The sequence below is a fragment of the Urocitellus parryii genome, chromosome 7 (assembly GCF_045843805.1).
Source record: "Urocitellus parryii isolate mUroPar1 chromosome 7, mUroPar1.hap1, whole genome shotgun sequence".
Lineage (NCBI taxonomy): Eukaryota > Metazoa > Chordata > Mammalia > Rodentia > Sciuridae > Urocitellus > Urocitellus parryii.
In genome coordinates this window covers 120098186-120115948 of record NC_135537.1, presented here as the reverse complement: position 1 = coordinate 120115948, position 17763 = coordinate 120098186, and the positions used below count along the sequence as shown (strand labels likewise).

General features: G+C 47.0%; 1 protein-coding gene across 4 annotated transcripts in view; it reads left to right on the top strand.

The window, feature by feature from the left end:
* Positions 1 to 16150, top strand: part of Epn2 (epsin 2) — an 87429-nt gene extending 71279 nt beyond the window's left edge. For 3 of the 4 annotated variants that reach the window (XM_077800394.1, XM_026380325.2, XM_026380326.2), the window contains 4 exons: positions 8050 to 8223; positions 8806 to 8892; positions 11276 to 11491; positions 13512 to 16150. In XM_077800394.1, the coding sequence (XP_077656520.1) occupies positions 8050 to 8223; positions 8806 to 8892; positions 11276 to 11491; positions 13512 to 13810 (776 nt within the window). In that variant the 3' untranslated portion in view covers positions 13811 to 16150. The remainder of the gene's footprint in view (positions 1 to 8049; positions 8224 to 8805; positions 8893 to 11275; positions 11492 to 13511) is intronic. The other variant, XM_026380327.2, reaches the window with a different exon arrangement.
* The last annotated feature ends 1613 nt before the right edge of the window (positions 16151 to 17763 follow it).

The following is a 17763-nucleotide window of genomic DNA, read 5'->3' as shown; positions in this document are numbered from 1 at the left end:
CTGCTGAGGGCTCAAGGTGGAACTAAGGGCCCAGTCTGGTGGGCATGGCCTAGGAGAGTTGCAAGGCCAGTCTGGGCCTAGCAACAATCTGGGTCCCTCAACTGTGTAATCTTTGTGTTGTGTCTCATTGTCTGCCTGGAAAACTTCTGTTTATTCTTGAAGATGTGGCTTAGGTGTTCCTCCCCAGGAAGACAGGGTCACCTTGTCTTCTGGCCCCCTCCTGTCCTGTTCACTGGTTGCGGGCTGCCCAGGGTCTGCAGGCTGGTGCAGTGGCTTGTGTCTGTTATTTCTCTCACAGACAGGGACTGTCGTGGGGCTGGGGCTGGGGTTGGGGAATGCTGAACAAATATGGCTTGAATAGAACAGTTCACTATTTGGGGAGGGGACTAAAGTCCCCCAAGAGATTCTCGAGGACAGCCATGGTTGAGAAACTCTGGTTTAGTGCCCCCAAGCACCATGTTAGTGAACATCACTCAATCTGAGACCTTTGTTAACTCCCCATTTAGACTGCCAGGACAGAGATGAGGAGCAGTCTCATCAGGTATATAATCAGAATCTGCTAGAAGTAGTCACTGTTGGTCACTGATGGGTTAGAGCAGATGAACTCCTGAGACCCTGACTTTTCTCAGTTCTCTGTTATTTCCCTCCAATTCCTGATAGACCTGGTGTTCACACAGTTCTGAGTGTATGCAAAGCAGCCCCAGCCCCTGTTCTTGTGGAGTGCACATTCTAAGGCAGACAGTAGCACCCTTCTCTAAGCAGGAATGAGTGTTGGAGTGGGGATGTAGCTGTGTGGTAGAGCTCTTGCCTAGCATGAATGAGGTCCTGGGTTCCATCCTCAGTACTGAACATATACACACAAAAAGAGGGCTCCAAATGTTTAGGGTGGCATGTGATGGGATGGCATGGAGGCTGCGTGGTGGTGCCCTGCCTTCCTTGTCAGTTACCCACTTGGTATATGTCAGGAGAGGCAGTCAGCTTTAGGAGACAGGAGCCAGGTGGCTGTGTCTTCAGGCCATCATGCTCATCCAGATTCAGATCCGCTTGACTCCGCTGTCCCCCCAAATCTACTTTTCTCCTCTGTCCATATGTGGCTTTAGGAGCTCAAGTTCTGCTCTGCTGCAAGCATAGTGGCCATCTTGAGTGCCCTCTTGGCCACACAGCATAGAAAATAAAGATCTCTCTGCAGCTTATGTACTACTTACGGGATTAGGGTTAACTTGAGCCCCCAAGAACCCTCCCAAGTTGCCAGTGTAGTGTGTCTTCCCCTCAGACTGGGAGTAGGTGAGGGAAAGTTCTCCCAAGGATTATTAGGGTCTCCTCACAGGAGATGAGGGTGTGGGGGCTAGAAGTAATCTGGGCACATCCCCTGACAGAGGCAAGAATAAGGGAAGGACAGCAACTGTCCAGTTGCACAGGGGATGTGCCCAGTGTGGTTAGGGCTGCAGGGGAAGCTGAAGCTCTCACCTATGATCTCCATTGGCAGCCCAGCTGAGAGAATGTGGGGCTTATAGCAGGCTCTCTCCTGCTCCTGTGGTTCTTTAGGTGCCGGTGAGCAATGAAGAGGAGCAAGTCGTGCTGATGTTCCCATGGCTCACAGGTGGCATTCTTTGTCCTCTCTGTTGTATCACAGGCAGTTCTGAAGACACTTCACATAGCTCTTCTGGCTTGCATCCCAACTCTCTCCCCAGTGAGCCCTTTCTACCACATTACCTCTCTCCAGTCAGTAAGGAGAGCCACGGTAGAGCTAGTTGCCTTCTTGGGGAGTAGAGTGAGGGCCAGTCCCATCAGTGTGGTTCCAGCAAGGGCCAGATTCAGTTTCCTGAAAAGCTGTTCATCATGTGAGGCAGAAGTGGACCTTGGAGAGCAATTTCAGCCCTGGGGGAGGTGGTTCTACATGAGATGCTGGAAGACTTTTTTGTGAAGGTTCAGAAGGAACTTCTAGGGGGAAAAGAGGGGTTTCTGGAGCCTCTGGCAAAGGTGATGGGCCCTAGGGCAGGAGCAAGTGAAACAGGAGTTGGCAGGCAATGAAAAAATGAAAGTTGACCATGGAGTGTTGGGAGGGAAGCTTGCAGATGGAGGTACCCTCCCCTTGGCTGTCTCAAGCTCCTGGGTGTGGTCACGACAGCAAGCCTGGGGAGGAGTGAAGGCAGCATTCTCTTCCTCACTCTCCTTGCACTACTCCTCGGTTTGCCAGTTGATCCAGCCAAAAGTTAAAGAGGCAATAGGACAGTGTCTTGGGATGGTTTCATAGGCCCAGAGAAAAGCCCCTTGGCATTTAGAAACTTGAAAACTTGGTAAGATAATTAGTAGTGGGTTCATCTTCATGAAAGCCAGGGAGTCTCTTTGCCATGCAGGAGCAGTAATGCTAGGGCTGATAAGGGGCATGTGTAGAGATGGGAGTCCAGGGAGCTCTCTGAGCTCAGGGGAATATTTCCCTGCTCCTAACATGAGGTGTAGTCTGTGCCTTCTTCTGTTGGCCCTCCCTGAGCCTCAGCTTAGCCAGGTTGTCACAGGCTGGAGTTACCCTTTACTCCAAGAAGTTCACAGTTGATCAGAGGCCCATAGGTAAATAAGTAGATTTGGTGCTCTGTGATAGTCTAAAAGAAGGAGGTGGAAGATTCCAGAGAAGTCAGGAACACAGGAAGAGAAGGTAGAAGGTGAAGGGCGAGGGAAGCCAGAAGAGCAGACAGAGAGCTGCCTTCATTATCTTGGGGAACAGTGGGACTGGGGCAGGCGGTGGAGGAAATGAGGATGTCTAACTTGCATCTGTTTGGAGTTCCATAAGAGATCATGTTTGAGAAGATAATAACTGAGGCTTTCAAGAATTATGGAAAGGGCTACTCAGATTCAGAAAGCCTATTGGATCCCCACCTAGCCTTATCATTGGAAACTGTAAGGAAAGAGAGTACCTAAGTTACCCAGAGAGTTGGCCATCTAGTAGGAAGAAGCACAGTTAAATAACAGCCAGACCATGACAGACATGGAGGACAGTGGAAGTGTCTTCAGTGTGTCTGAATAAAAACACTGTTTACCTAGACATCCATTCCTAGCAAAATCATTGTTCTGAGGATGGTGGTGAAAAGGTCATTTCAATTTGGAAACAATTACAAAAACGTCAGCCTCCAGAATTCTGTATTTGATGAAGGTGAAATGATGGCACCTCCTGGTAACAGAACTCTAAGAAAATTTAGAGTAAATTTCCTACCCTTAGCACAGAGACTCTGAGGAGAGTTCTTCAGGCTAACAGGAAACAAACAATCAAACAACCAGATTAGAAACTCAGATCTTCAGGATAGAATGAAGAGTGTTGGAAATGGGAAATAATGCAGGAGAATATTTCAGAAGTAATAAAAAAATGTGCTGGAAACAGCACACCTGTAACCCCAGCTTCTCAGGAGGCTGGGCAGGAAGATCACAAATTTGAGGCCAGCCTGGGAAACTTGGCAAAACCCTGTCTGAAAATAAAAAGGGAATATAGCTCAGTGGTTGGGCACCACTAGGTTCAATCCCCAGTTCTACTCCCTCACCCCCAAATTGTAGCCGGGCACAGTGACACATACCTGTAATCTCAGCTACTAGGGAGACTGAAGCAGGAGGTTTACAGCCCCAACAATTTAGCAGGATCCTGTCTCAAAAGGGCTGGGGATGTAGTTCAGTGGTAAAGTATTCCTGGGTTCAATCTGCAGTTCCAAAAATAAAGTCAGTATAGTAAAAACAAAAAAAAAAATTTTGAGTGGCACATCTTATAAATTGATGAATTTGTTGTTCCCCATAATTGGAGAACACATATTTTTTGTAGTTATATGCAAGATAACTTGCAAAAAAGGAAAAAGCTATCTTCAACAAATTTTTGAAAATTGGGATCATGTAAGATACATTTTTTGATCACAAAGCACTTACATGTTAAAAATTTATAACAAAAAGATAAGTAGAAAATACCATGTGCTTGAAATTTTAAAAACACTTGTAATTCTTTTTTTTTGAGAAAACTTTATTAACACTGTTCCCCAAATATTAAATTTATACTTCTACTCTACTGATTTTCCTTTCATTAGTCTATTTATTTATTTTTGATTGGTTCTTTCTACTTATACATAAAGGTGCAATTTTCTGTTATATTTATATATGCATATAGCATGATTTTTAAAAACGCATCCCACATTTCCTCCCCTTTCCCATCCCTCCTTTCTTCCTCTCAGTTTTCTATTTTACTGACCTTCCCTATGTCTTTATGATATCTGATCTTCCCCTCCTGTTTTCCTTTATGTTGCTCTAGCTTCCACACATAAGGAAACATTTGAGCCTTGATTTTCTGAGGTTGGCTTATTTCACTTAGCATGATGCTCTCCATTTCCATCCACTTACCAGCAAATGCCATAATTTCATTCTTTCTTTGGCTGAGTAAAACTCCATTGTGTATATACAACCACATTTTTGCAATACATTCATCTACTGTTAGGCATCTGGGTTGATTCCATAATTTGATTATTGTGATGTGCTGCTATATATATTGAGGTGGCTGTATTGCTCTAGTATGCCGATTTTAGTTCTTTTGGATAAATACCAAGGAGTGGAACAGCTGGGTTGGATGGTGGTTCTATTCCTGTTTTTTGAGGAACCTCCATACTGCTTTCCAGAATGGTTGTACTAGTCTGCGGTCCCATCAGCAGTGTATGACTGTACTTTTCTCTTGAGATTCACCAGAATTTATTACTGTCTGGTGTTCTTGATGATTGTCATTCTGACTGCAGTGAGATGAAATCTTAAACACTTCTACATTTTTGACTGAAAGAAGAAACTGTAATGAAAATCAGAAATATTTAGAACCAAATAATTTATATATTTTTATAACAATTTTGGGGACAGTTTAAGAAGTAACAAGAGAAAGAAATTACATCTTTAAGTGTTCACATTAATAATAAAGAAAGTTGCAAAATAAATGAGGATATAGTGACATTGCACCAAAATAAAGCAGAAGGAAGGGGGCTTCAAAGAGAAGAACAGAAATTAATGAAATAGATCATAAACACATAATAGTATCCAGAAATGAGTTGGCAATTGAAGAGTAATAAAATAAGTCAATCTCTGGTAGGATTAATTTTATAAAAATAGAAAAGGCACAAACAGGAATGAAACAACATAACCACCACTGACAAAAGTTAATACATAGCAGGAGTCTATCTGATCAACTCTGTGCTTACAAATCAAAAAACTTAGATATGGATAAAATAGAAAAGAAAACGTGGTAGAACAGACTGAAGAATAATAGAAAACCTATAAGTAGAAAATAGTCCTATCATCAAGAAAGTAATTGAATCAGTACTTAAAACCCACATCCCCAGATTTAACCAGAGAGCTGTATCTAACATCATGAGAGAACAGGAAAATAAGGAATGTTCCTGCTCATTTTATGAGACTAGCATAACCTTAACAAAACCAGACAAAGACCGTAGTGTGAGAACAAACATTTTAGTCCACTTTCACTTATGAATATTGATGCACAAATTCTAAGGAAAGATTGTGAAACCAGAAAAATGTACAAAAAGATGAAGTATATCATGAAAAACTTGGTTTGTAAGAACTGAGTCAACACTGAGTGTGGTGGTACACTCGTCTAATTGGGAGGCTGAGACAGGAGGATTGCAAATTCAAGGACAGCCTCAGCAATTTAGGGAGGCCTTAAGCAATTTAGCAAGATCCTGTCTCAAATAATAAGAAAAGGGTTGCAGTGTGGCTCAATGGTTAAGCGCCCCTGAGTGCAATCCCTGGTACCCAAAAAAGAATTGAGTCATCAGAAAACTTACTGATATGCCATATTAGCAGATTAAAAAAGAAAAATCATGTGATGATCTTAATAGAAGCAGAAACAATGTGATAACATTTTATTAGCTATTAGTTGGAAAATTCTTGGCAAATGGAACATTGGGGAGCTTCACAACTTGATTAAGCACTTCTAAAAGGAGAAAAAATTATAGCAAACATTATACTTAATGCTAAAATGTTGAAATTGATCCTGTAAGATCAAGAGTAAGACCAAGGATATCAGGGATCTGCCCCTCTACTTTATGTTGTAACTGGTGGTTTCTACTCAGTGCAGTAAAACAAAGAGAAAATTTGTAAAGGACAAGAAAGAAGGTGCTAGACAGTCAAAATTTGCAGGTAATATAAAAAATTTGGCAGATAATTAGGTTAAGTTATTAGAATTATTAGAGTTAGAAATTAAAATGGCTTATAAAATTGTTAGAGTTCAGCAAGATTGCTAGATTCAAGGACAAAATTTTAAAAGAGATTACTTCCCAGGGATGATACCAAGTTCCTAGAAATAAATCTTACAAAGATCATATAAACCCCTTATGGAGATAGAGGATAAAAATTTAAAAAAATTAAATTTCATGAAAAGATATTAAAGATTTAAGTAAACAAATCAATCCTGTGATCTTTTTTTTTTTTTAAAAAAACCAATATTATTATAACACTTCTCCCCCAATTGATCTGTAATTCAGTGCAATTCTGGTCAAAGTCCCAAGCAGATTTTAATCCATGTTGCTGGGATGAGTCAATAAAGCAAAGGAAGGTAGAGGAAAGACTTGAACAAGCACCTTATTAGAGGACTCGTGAATGACACATGAACATATGGATGGATGCACAACTTCATTAAGCAATAAAGAAGCGCAAATCAAAACCACCTTAAGGGCTTAGGATGTAGCTCAGTTTGGGAGAGCACTTGCCTGGTATGCTCGAGGCCCTGGATTCAGTCCCTAGCACCAGCACCACAGAACAAACAGAAAACCCTACTATAAAATATTTCTCATCTACCAGATTAACACAAATGAAAAAGTAAGACGATGCTAAGCACCAGAGAGGCTATGAGGCAACTGCCAGGGCAACGGGACTTGCATTCCCTGCTGAGGGGTGTGGATTTGAACAACCATTGTGGAGGTGCCTTCAGCATTACCAAGTGAAGGAGAAGGGACCTGTGGCCCCACAGTCATCTTGTATGCACCTGTTCCAGAGGATGTGAATGAGAACCAAAACAAAATGACCCAGTGGCTTTATTAACAGAATTATTAACTGTGGCTTTTTTTTTTTTTAAAGAAAGGGATACTACACAGCACTCAGATGACAAATCCCAGCTACACCTCAACACAGATAAATGTCCTAAATGTGGAATGAACAAAAGCCAGCCACGAAAAAGCATAATCAATTTCTATTTATATGAAGTTTAGAAAGTAGGCACAACTAAGCGCATAGCATTTAAAAGTATCCCTAATTATGAACTAGAAGGGAAAGAGAATGGCTAATACACAGTTCATAGTGAGTGAGGTGTGGGTGTAATGCTGTGGTGACAGCAGTGTCTGAATGTTTGTTGTGGTGTTCCAGTATAAGGGGACGCTGGGTCTAGTTCACGTGTGTGCTTGCATGGTGGCTGCAAGACAGGACTGATGCTGAGCATTAGATGCACGCCAGGCACTTGTGACCCATTAAATCAGTTTTGTCACTCACCATCTGAAAATGTCTAATGGCTTAAGCTGGTGGTATCTCGCTGTTTTGTTGTTCCTCTTAATTCAGTATTCATACCTTTTAGGAAGCAGAAACCACTCAAAGCACTGGGAGAGGATACTTTCAGGTGCCTTTGGAGAACCAGGACAGAGTGGGTGGCTCTGGGGCTCTTTGACTGAAGGGGAGCCTGGGTTCTGGGGAGACAGGCTCCTGTGGTTCCCCATAGTCTGTTGAGATTGGCATTGTCTCAGAGAGCCCCTTGCTTGCCCCTGTGTGGCAAGAGAATGTGCAGAGAATCTCCCAGCTGTTTCCTCTCCAATCCCTACCAGAGGGTCTGTCCTAGATTTCCCCACCCAGCACTTTCTCTCCCCAGGTGTTGGGCCCTGGCCGCCAGCCTGGCTAGTCTGAGAGAGCACCCTTTTGGTGGCCACCTCACCTGGCACAGGGCACTGACCCAGTTGTGGCCCACAGTATCCTTTTCCACTTACCCCAGCTGCTCAGAACTTTCTGAAGGTATCTCTGAGTTCTGACCCCACCTTTCTACAGGTGCCAAGCCAGCTGCCTCTGTGGACCCGTGGGGAGTGCCCACCACAGTCAGCACACAAACAGTCCCCAAGACCTCAGATCCCTGGGCAGCTCCGCAACAGCCTGCCCCCAATGCTGGGAAAACAACGGATGCCTGGGGTGTAGCCTCAGCTACCAAGCCCATACCTGCTTCGGGTGAGCGCCTCCCTGCTGGAGCTCTGAAAGCCTCCACCCAGCAGCTCCATCTGGCTCCTTGGCAGCTGCCCATTGGTTTGCTGCATTTGCTTCTCTGCTTGCCCTACACTGACCTCGGGTCCCGATTCCCAGATCCAAACACCCCAGTACGAATGAGAGTTCACAGGCCCCTCTGTGTGCTCCACAGTTTACTCCAGGTGTGCCACCCACGAGGGTGTTGAGAGGTCTGTTCTGGTCCCAGCCATGGGTACTCTTGACCCTGGGCACTCCTTCAGGTCACTTCTACAGATCAGCATCCAGCGTCCAGCCACAGCTTAAATGTACCTTTGTCCTTATGTTTGGGGTAAGGACCATCGAGGCAGTGGCAAGTGGACAGGCTCCCTTCTCCCTGCTGTCACCTTCCCAGCCAGGTGACTGGAGCCTATCTGCTGTCTTTAGCTCTTAGTTCTAGTTCTGCCCTGTGAGGTAGGGTAAAGAGGGAAATGCCCCCCTGGCCTTCCCATCCTCGGGATGTAAACTGGGTGACTGCAGTGCTGCAGGGTCTTGTGAGGTCCCCACAGTCACTGGCTTCTGTCCCTCCAGGATCCTTTGAGCTGTTCAGTAATTTCAATGGTACAATTAAAGACGACTTTTCTGAATTTGACAACCTCCGAACTTCAAAAAAATCAGGTAGGTAAAGGTGGTTTCTGTACTGTTCTGTGCATTTGACTAGCTTCATTATTGCAGAAATAATAGCTCTTGAAACCCAGTGACTTTATGCCTTTTCTCAGTACTTTGATCTTAAGAGCCTGAAGCTTATAGTTTCATGAACTCACACATTGACGCTGGAAAGTCATGAGAGGTTGAGGTTTTTCTCAACTTTTCCTCAAGGTGAGTCCCGTGTTCTGTGTCTGGTTGCCTTTCTCCCAGGGCTGTGATCCATGTCGGCCAGAGCCCCAGGCTGCATGCAGGTGTTCACTCTGGCCTCCCTGCCAGGGTGGACTCATCCCAGGTCTGATACATCTCGTTACCTTCCTTCCACCAACCTCCTGCTTCCCAGAGGTGTTTCCTTGAGTATAAATGGGGATGGTCTGTGTCTACTTCCCTCAGATGGCAGTTTCTGCCCAGGAGACCCTGATCCATTCCAGACCCAGCTGGGCTGGGAGGGCATGGGGGTTGAGGTTGACTGGAAGCTGCAGTAGGGAAGTCCTGGGGTGTACTCTCATGTACCCTGTGTAGACTGAGGACAGAGCTAGGCAGTCTCTGTCCATCTTGGTCCTTATCTCCAAGCTCCATACAGCAACTTCTGTCCTTGGCTTTCCCCTTGTCCTTCCCACTTGCCCATCCTACTCCTTCCTACCCTTCTGAGCCTCTCCCTTCTGTTTAAGCCCCCCCTCAGCTGCAATCCCTGGCCTGATAAAAGGAACAGCAGCCCAATCCTATCCCCACCTTATCCCCTGCCCCTGGGCTTAGGGGCTCCCAGCCAAGGTCCAGAGGCAGCTTTAAAACCCTGCTGCTTGCCAGGCTTGGGGTGGGACATGCCTATAATCCAGCAGCTTGAGAGGCTGAGGCAGGAGGATCACGAGTTCAAAGCCAACCCCAGCAAAAGTGAAGTGCAAAGCAACTCAGTGAGACCCTGTCTCTAAATAAAATACAAAATAGGGCTGGGGATGGGGCTCAGTGGTCGAGTGCCCCTCGATTCAGTCCCTGGTACCCAAAAAACAAAATAAAAACAACCCTGCTGTTTTCACCTTTTTTCTTTTGCTACATTAAAACAACAAGATTGTGCCGGGTGTGGAGGCGCATGCCTGTAATCCCTGTGGTTTGGGAGGCTGAGGCAGGAGGATTGTGAGTTCAAAGCCAGCCTCAGCAACTTAGGCTCTAAGCAATTCAGCAAGACCCTGTCTCTAAATAAATGTTTTAAAAAGAGGGCTGGAGATGTGACTCAGTTGTTAAGCGCCCCTGGGTATAATCCGTGCAGGTCATAGTGCAACCTAATCTGTCCTTGCCCACCCTCTCCCTCTGAGCTTCTGAGAAGGCAGCTTGGCCATTGTTAAGTGTTGACTTATAAATATTTGTTCCCAATTAGAGAAGTATTCCTATTGTAGAAAATTTGGAAAAGTTTATGAAAGAAAACAAAAATTACCTATAAAATCATCTTTTTCTCAGCCACTATATTTCCCTCCAGTATCTTTCTGAACTCTTATTGGTCTTTTTTGTTCAGATCTGCTATCAGAATTGAGTTCTGTCCCTGCTTTCCTGAGTTTTATGGAATAACCAATTGGAAACATTTTTTCATGACTTTAAAATATATTAGAAATAGAAATAAAACATATACATATATGTATATATTTATATATGTTTTTCCCTCTATGGCTCAGCAATATTTTTAGTTATCAATTTGGGGGAGAAAATTTTAGGTTGAGTTCAAATTGTGCTAATGCAAATAATTCTGTGGTAAACACCTGTCTACTTAAGTCCTGGTTCACATTTTGCATTTTTTCCTTGGGCTGGATCCCTACAAGTGGGATGCCTGAGCATGACCCTTTTGGAGAACCCAAGCCCTTGGCCAGCAAGCAGTCATATCCTCTGGCCTGTCTCAGCACACCCTCTTCCGGCTGAATTTCAAAACATAGTTTACTTTCTTCTTGCTATAAAGAACATAATGTTTCACTGTTGAAAACTTAGAAAATGAAAATGTAACATGATATATAAAAAATTAAATTATCTGGGCCTTATCACTAACCCCAAATAACATCTTAATATTTTTTGAGGATTGTGCTGTATGTACTTTTTTGTATCTTGCTTTTTCCACTTAACCATTTTGATAGTTTTCTTTGTTCCTCGTTATGTATCATTCTGTCCCTATTGGGTTATATGGATATGTGGTTTCTTTAACGGCCCGTGGCTGGCTGTCTCCATTTGGGGATGCTGGAAAGGGACTGCAGGGAACACAGCTGCATGTATCCTGGGAGCCAAGGCATTGGGCATTGATGCTTATGGGGGTGAGAGCATTAGGTTCATGGTCTTAGACCCCTACACTCATTCTGCCACTTGTGTCCCTGTCTTGCAGCTGAGTCTGTGGCCTCTCTGCCATCCCAGAACAATGGAACTGCAAGCCCTGACCCCTTTGAGTCTCAGCCCCTGACCGTTGCCTCAAGCAAGCCCATCAGTGCCCGGAAAACACCCGAGTCTTTCCTGGGCCCCAACGCGGCTTTGGTGAACCTGGACTCACTGGTGACCAGGCCCGCCCCAGCGGCCCAGTCCCTCAACCCCTTCCTGGCCCCAGGTAGGCACATGTCTGGGCCATATCCAGCTGTTCTGCCTGAGAGTGGGTGTACTGCAGGCCTCTAAACCTGACTCTCCCACCTCGGGGACTCTTCCTGCTGTGCCCCACCTAGGGCTGCATGGCCTGTGGCCAGGAGGAAGTGGAACTCCAGAACCTGTGCTGTCTCCTCTCTCCAGGGCCACGTGGGGTGGGGCATGGAAGCTGCTGTTTAAAGCAGGGAGAGTATGGGGGAAATGGCTCCTCCTCTTAGTTAAGAGCACTGAGCAGAAGCTCTTCCTACTCAGTGCCCCTGGCAGAGGACCCTCAGGCAGGGGCCATTATGAGGTCAGATAGAAGTAGGCAGGGTGCTGGGGCAAAGAACAACCAAAGTTTGCTGCACAGTATCCCTCCTTGAGGGGGAACTTAACTTGGCCCTCTAGTATAAGCCAGCCTTGGGACCCAGAGACCCTCACCACAGACCCTGGTGCAGGATTCTGCTCTTGTCCTCTTAGGGGCTCTGCATTAGCTGCAGAACAGGCTCCGGGCTGCTTCATCCAGCATCCAGGATCACTGAGGTCTGGCGAAGGCCTCCCTAGCCTAGCCCCACCCTCTTTTCTCTTGTGGACCACATGCCCTTGGCTCCACTGAACTCTGTACTAGGACCCCTCATTACCTCCCTGCTGTGATTCACCACTCCCTCAGCCTAGATTTCCTCCAGCACCTAGCTCAAATGACTTGCTCTTCTAGGAATTTCTTCCCTGCTGCACAGATTGACCTATACTTGGAGTTCCTGGGACCTACCCAGCTTGAGGTCCTCATGAATGAGGATGTGGCCACAGGGGAGCGTGGCCCCTTAGGTGAAGCTAGATTAGGACATGAGCTCCTCAGCCAGCCTGGAGTGTCTCTCTGTCCAGAAAATCTCCTGTCCCCTTCTGCCAGGGAGCCCCTAGAGGCCTAGAGGAGCTGACCATGTCCATCAGTTCTCTGCGAGCACCTTGTTGGGGCCTTGAGGCAGCTTGGCCATCTGAGACCCATCCAGGGTCTGGGAGCTTTCGACAAGTTAGACAGGTTTGGGCAGCCCTATTGCAATCCAGGGCCATTCTCCAGGCCCATTCTCCAGGCCATGCAGGTAGTCCTGGCTGTCATTTTTGTAGTTAACATGGACCAGAGACATGGTCCTGGGCTCTACACTTAGTGAGGGTCTACTGCTCTGCAGTCTTTTGTTTTCTCTACCGTGAATCAGGGTTGACTTACAAAGCCCCCATTGCAGGCTCGAGGAGGAGGAGCTCATCTCCCCCAGTATGGGTCAGAGAGTAGCAGCCTTGTGTCCATGGTGGTGACTCAGGCTGTCCTTTGACAGGCATGCCTTCTGGACACAGCCAGGCTGGACACTCAGAGCTGGTAGTGCTATGTCTCTCAGCAAAGAATCACTAGATGTTTTGCTAGTAGCAGAAGAGACTTTCTGGTGTGAGGGAGGTTTAGGGACTGGGTGGTACAGGGCTCTTCAGCTTCTTGATGTCAGGACTTCCCTGAGCCTTCAGAGTGCCAGTGGACAGGGCCCACGGTGCCGTGTATTCACCGAAGGTCATGTGCTGCAGTTCGGTACTGCTCCCCGCATCTCCCCACCACTCACCCTCCTCTCTCCCAGACATCTGTGGTCACAGCTGGGGAGACAGAATGAGGGAGCAGGCAGCTGTTTACTGCTGATGGTGTCCTGGGTGCCAGCCCTACAGAGGAGCTAGAGTCTCTGAGCCTGGTTTGTCCTAGAAGTGCCTTGTTTAGCTCTGTGACCCCAGATAAGACACAGCTTCTCACAGCTGTCGTCTTCTCACCTGTGTGATCCCTGTGGTCAGGGGATGTTTGTTAGTGCCTCCTTTGGACTCAGCCAGTACTGTAATGGGCCCTGAGGGCATAGCAAGGAACAGAATACAAACCCTGACTTGGAGCTCAGAATCTAGACCAGAGCTGACTGTGGAGGGTAGCTGTGCTGGATAGTATTCTCCGAAAAGCTCAGTCCTTGTTCCTCTTGCTCTCTCTCCAGGTGCAGCTGCTGCCTCGGCCCCAGTCAACCCCTTCCAGGTGAACCAGCCCCAGCCGCTCACGCTGAACCAGCTGCGGGGGAGCCCAGTCCTGGGGAGCAGCGCATCCTTTGGGCCTGGCTCAGGAGTAGAGCCCGTGGCTGTGGCCCCTATGACCTCAGCAGCCCCACATCCAGCTCTGGGGGCTGGTGGCTCCTCTTTGACATCACTGGGCCCTGCAGCCATGAACATGGTGGGCAGCGTGGGCATTCCCCCATCAGCAGCTCAGGCCACCGGCACAACCAACCCTTTCCTTCTCTAGTGCCCCAGGCTCCAACCTCCCTGAGTGAAAGCCTGGAGTACCAGTGCCAGAGGACTCGTAGCAGGGACTCTCGTTTGTGGGGTGGCGGCTGAGAGTGTGGAGTGTTAGGGCTTTTCAGTTCCAGCTTCCTGTTGAAGGGTTGTCCTATGGCCCCGACCCTTAGACTGAGCAGCACATAGCTGTCCACGCTGTGTGGGGTAGGCCTGCCCTTGCCGCCGCCTCCCAAGTGCTCAGCTCCCAAGCTCCTCTGAGGCCTTGGACAAGGAAGCAAAGTCATCAGTGTTGCTCTGGCCCCAGCCTCAGCCCAAGGGTCTCTGGCTTACTGCCTAGCCCCAAACTTGGGACAGTCACCTCGTCTTTACTCCCACCCCGCAGCCCTAGGGGCACTGCAGGCTGTCCCCAAGGTGAATGGGATGAAGCACCCTTCCCATTCAACACTGACCTGTGGGAGAGTGGTTGTGCATATTTTTCTTTTTCTTTGACTCGTGTGTGAGTTCAAAGTAAACACCACCGTGGACAACTCTTGAATTAAATCCACTAGAGCAAGCTTTAAAACTAACCTGAGCATAACCCTGCCACGTGGCTCTATGCTTGTACACGTTTGCACATATTTTGTTTAGTACAGTTTCATATTTGAGTTTGCAGAATTATCTAATAGTCTTTTTTTGGCTAATATTTTTATAACGTGGTTCTTATTTAACTGTCTAGTTTTGATAGAATTTACCAGGTCAGGCTGACTTAAGATCTTGGCACGTGTCATTTTAGTGGTTTAAATCCTCTTATTTATGGTTTTAACTGTAAGAAAATTTAAAAAGGAAGAGATGTTTGGATGACAAAAATATGCCTTATGGAAAAACTAAAGCAAATTCTTTATAGGGGAAAGTATGAAAATTTGATTACACAAAAAAGATGATGTTTATTTAAAAAAACAAAAAAACAAAAAAACCTCCAACAGCAACAAAAACTCACAGCCTCCAGTTGCCTTTTCCTTTCTCTATTTTGGTGATTTACAAAAACCAGTTGACTCTCAGCCTTTTTGGCTAGTTCATGAGAGAGGCTTTTATTTCTTAACAATATGCCATCTTGAAAATTGAAAAAAACTAACTTATGAATGTGACTCACCAGTTTTTACCAACTAATTCCTTTTTTAATTACTGTCATGCAGGGATTTAGGGACTTCTGTTTACAGTGGGAATCTGAAGTGGTGGAATTTCCCTTAGCCTTTTGTCACCATGCTCTCCTCTGACTCGATCCATGCTCAGGTTAACGACAGGATCAGGTCCCAGAGGTCCCTGGGGGATGGTCCCCAGGCTGAGATAGAGGCAGGGAACCAGGGCTGGCCCTGATCCATCTACCTGCCAACTCCAGGCACAGGTTGCAGTTTGAGAAGTAATCATCTCTTATTTTCGAGATGAAAAAAAAAAATCATTCTCACATAGGATCGAGTTTTAACATGCACTAATATCTCCCACTCCCAACCTCCTGCTGTCCTTACCCCATCCACCACTGTAAAGAAAAGTATTAAGTCCCAGATTATAAATTAGAAAAGACTTGCTTTTCCCCAGGGAATGGACATTCCCCCGAATCCTGTGTCCTGGCAACTTGCCTGGCAGATATTTCTGAAATCGAGTCCCAGCTTGGACTTCTCACCCCCAGCTCTAGAGGCAGCCGACCACCTGCCAGCCCCTCTCTGTTCCAGGAAGAGATCCCACCCTCAGCACCAGCATGGGAGGGATCCACAATGGTCTCTGGGCTGCCAGGAGGCCACTCGAGCTCTGAGTGAGGACTGCCTGCTTGGGTCACTCCTCCCAGAACTGGAGGCCTGAGGCCAGCCTTGGTGCATTTGCTGCCCAGGAAGGCAGGTGGCTGGGTTTCTCCTGCTTGGGGAGGGTGGGGGGCACCATGGGATGCCGAGGCAGGGCGCCTGCCCAGGATGGTGCTCTCCCTCAAAAGGTGCAGGGCCTGGGCCAGCGTACAGGGTGGTATACCAGACTGCTTGGGGTCAGTGATTCTTTTGTAATAGACAAGAGTCCTTCCTTATGTGACTGAGGCCCCAACCTAACAAGCCTCTGGGCCACCCAAGAGCAGCCCTCCCTCCGCCCCGCTCCTGTTACAGGTCATCCTGAGTGCACGTTGTCCCTGTTGCCCACTGCACTGATCATGAAGCCACCAGTTGCTGCCACGTGTGTTGCACACATGCTACTGTGCCCCCTCCTGATGAGCACCATGGTGGAGGAAGTCACCCAGCCATTTCCCTGTGGGCCAGTGGCTGGTTTTGAACTTGTGTTGACTGTTGATACTTATTTACTGTATAAATATAATTTATCATTTGTATCATGATGCGGTTTCTGGCTGTGTCCTTCTGCCTTCCATAGGGTCCCTCCTATGCCACAGAGGGTTGGGCAGGCTAGGGAGCCCATTCCTGCCCATAAACAGCTTGGCCTACCATCAATGAGGTTATCACCCAGTCCAAGTGTTCTTTGGGGGGAGGCCTGCCATCTTGGGGTGCTGTGAAGTGTGGTCTCAAGTCCTCTGCCCCTTCCTTTGCCTGCCCCTTTGCAGTGGTGTTCCAGTGGAGGCCTGTTTTGAAGGAGACGGCAGCAAGTGTGCCTTTCCCAAGGCCTGGCTTCCGTCTACCTTAGAGGCCTCCCAGAAGAAGCTGCTACCTCATCATTTGGGGTAGACTTATTTTGAGCCCAGGGGAGTGGGGAACTGGTTTGGTTAATGTGTCATCAAATACTTTACTCTTTTTCCCACACATAGACCAGAAGGTCCCCTCCATCTCTGCATCCAGCTCAGAAGTCAAGGATCTCTGGGGGGTGCAGCACATTCTCCAGCAAGGCAGGACTGTCACTGCGCCCTCCCCGCTGTCAGCAGCAAATGGTGCAGCAGGGGTAAGTGACCATAGTAGGCTCCAGTTGGACACTGGCAGCTGCTGGTCCTTGGCAGTGACCTGTGAGGTCACCTGTCTAGAAGACAGGAAAGGACCTGATAAAGCTGTATCTCTTTTGGCAGGGAGGTAGTAGGGGAAGAGTCTCCTGACCAGTTTCCTCCGTGACTCCAGGCTCTGTCCTCTAGGAATAGCCCATCCTTTTTGTACTCCGCCTGCTATAGCCAAGGTGGGCATCAGTGTGTGCTGCTGGGGGGCTTGGCTCCCTGCCTGCGGGTAGACATTCCTGGTCAAGACCTGTCATGTCAAAGGTAGTGTACCAGGCTCGTGGGTCTTGCTTGGCAGTGTTCTGAGCTCTCTGCTTCCCATCAGTTCCACATGCAAATAATTGCATTATTTTTGGTTAGAGAATTACTTTTGATCCTCCAGTGGTTGCGTCTCCCAGTATGGTCTTCTCCTACAGACTTGGAGTGGCCAGTGGGACATGAGAGCAGACAAGAGGTAAGCAGGGCCTGCATGTGGCTGGTCCTCATGGTATGACCTACTGGCAGCCTGGCTAGTGGGCTATGAGAAGTTCAAATGCGTGGAGAGGCCAAGTGGTGGAGAACTGAGGTGCTCTGGGCAGTGACCCCAGATAAGCTGTCAGATAATAGCACCTAAGAGTGAGCATAGTATCACTATGAACAACAATAATAAGTTGTCTTAAATTGTAGAGTTTGGGGGTAATTTGTTAACACAGCAGTAGATTACAGGAGCACACAAAGTTCTTTCTCAGGAGCTGCCAAATCCCCTTGCTGCCCTTCCCCCACTCTTCCCTCAACTTAATGGTAGTCCTCACGGGTCTATGGGATCACCATGGGAGGGCCACCTCCTCATCCAACTGAATGAAAGACTAGTTATTTTGTTCAAATGAGTAGTAATTTTTATTAGGAATTTATTATTCAGAGCAATTTTCGATCTTATCTCCTCATTGGTTCTAGATACAGTCTCCTTTTTCAACATTTTGACCCAAAACTTGAGATTGTTTTTGTTCCCTTTCACTTCTGCTTGCTAAGTGGTCAGT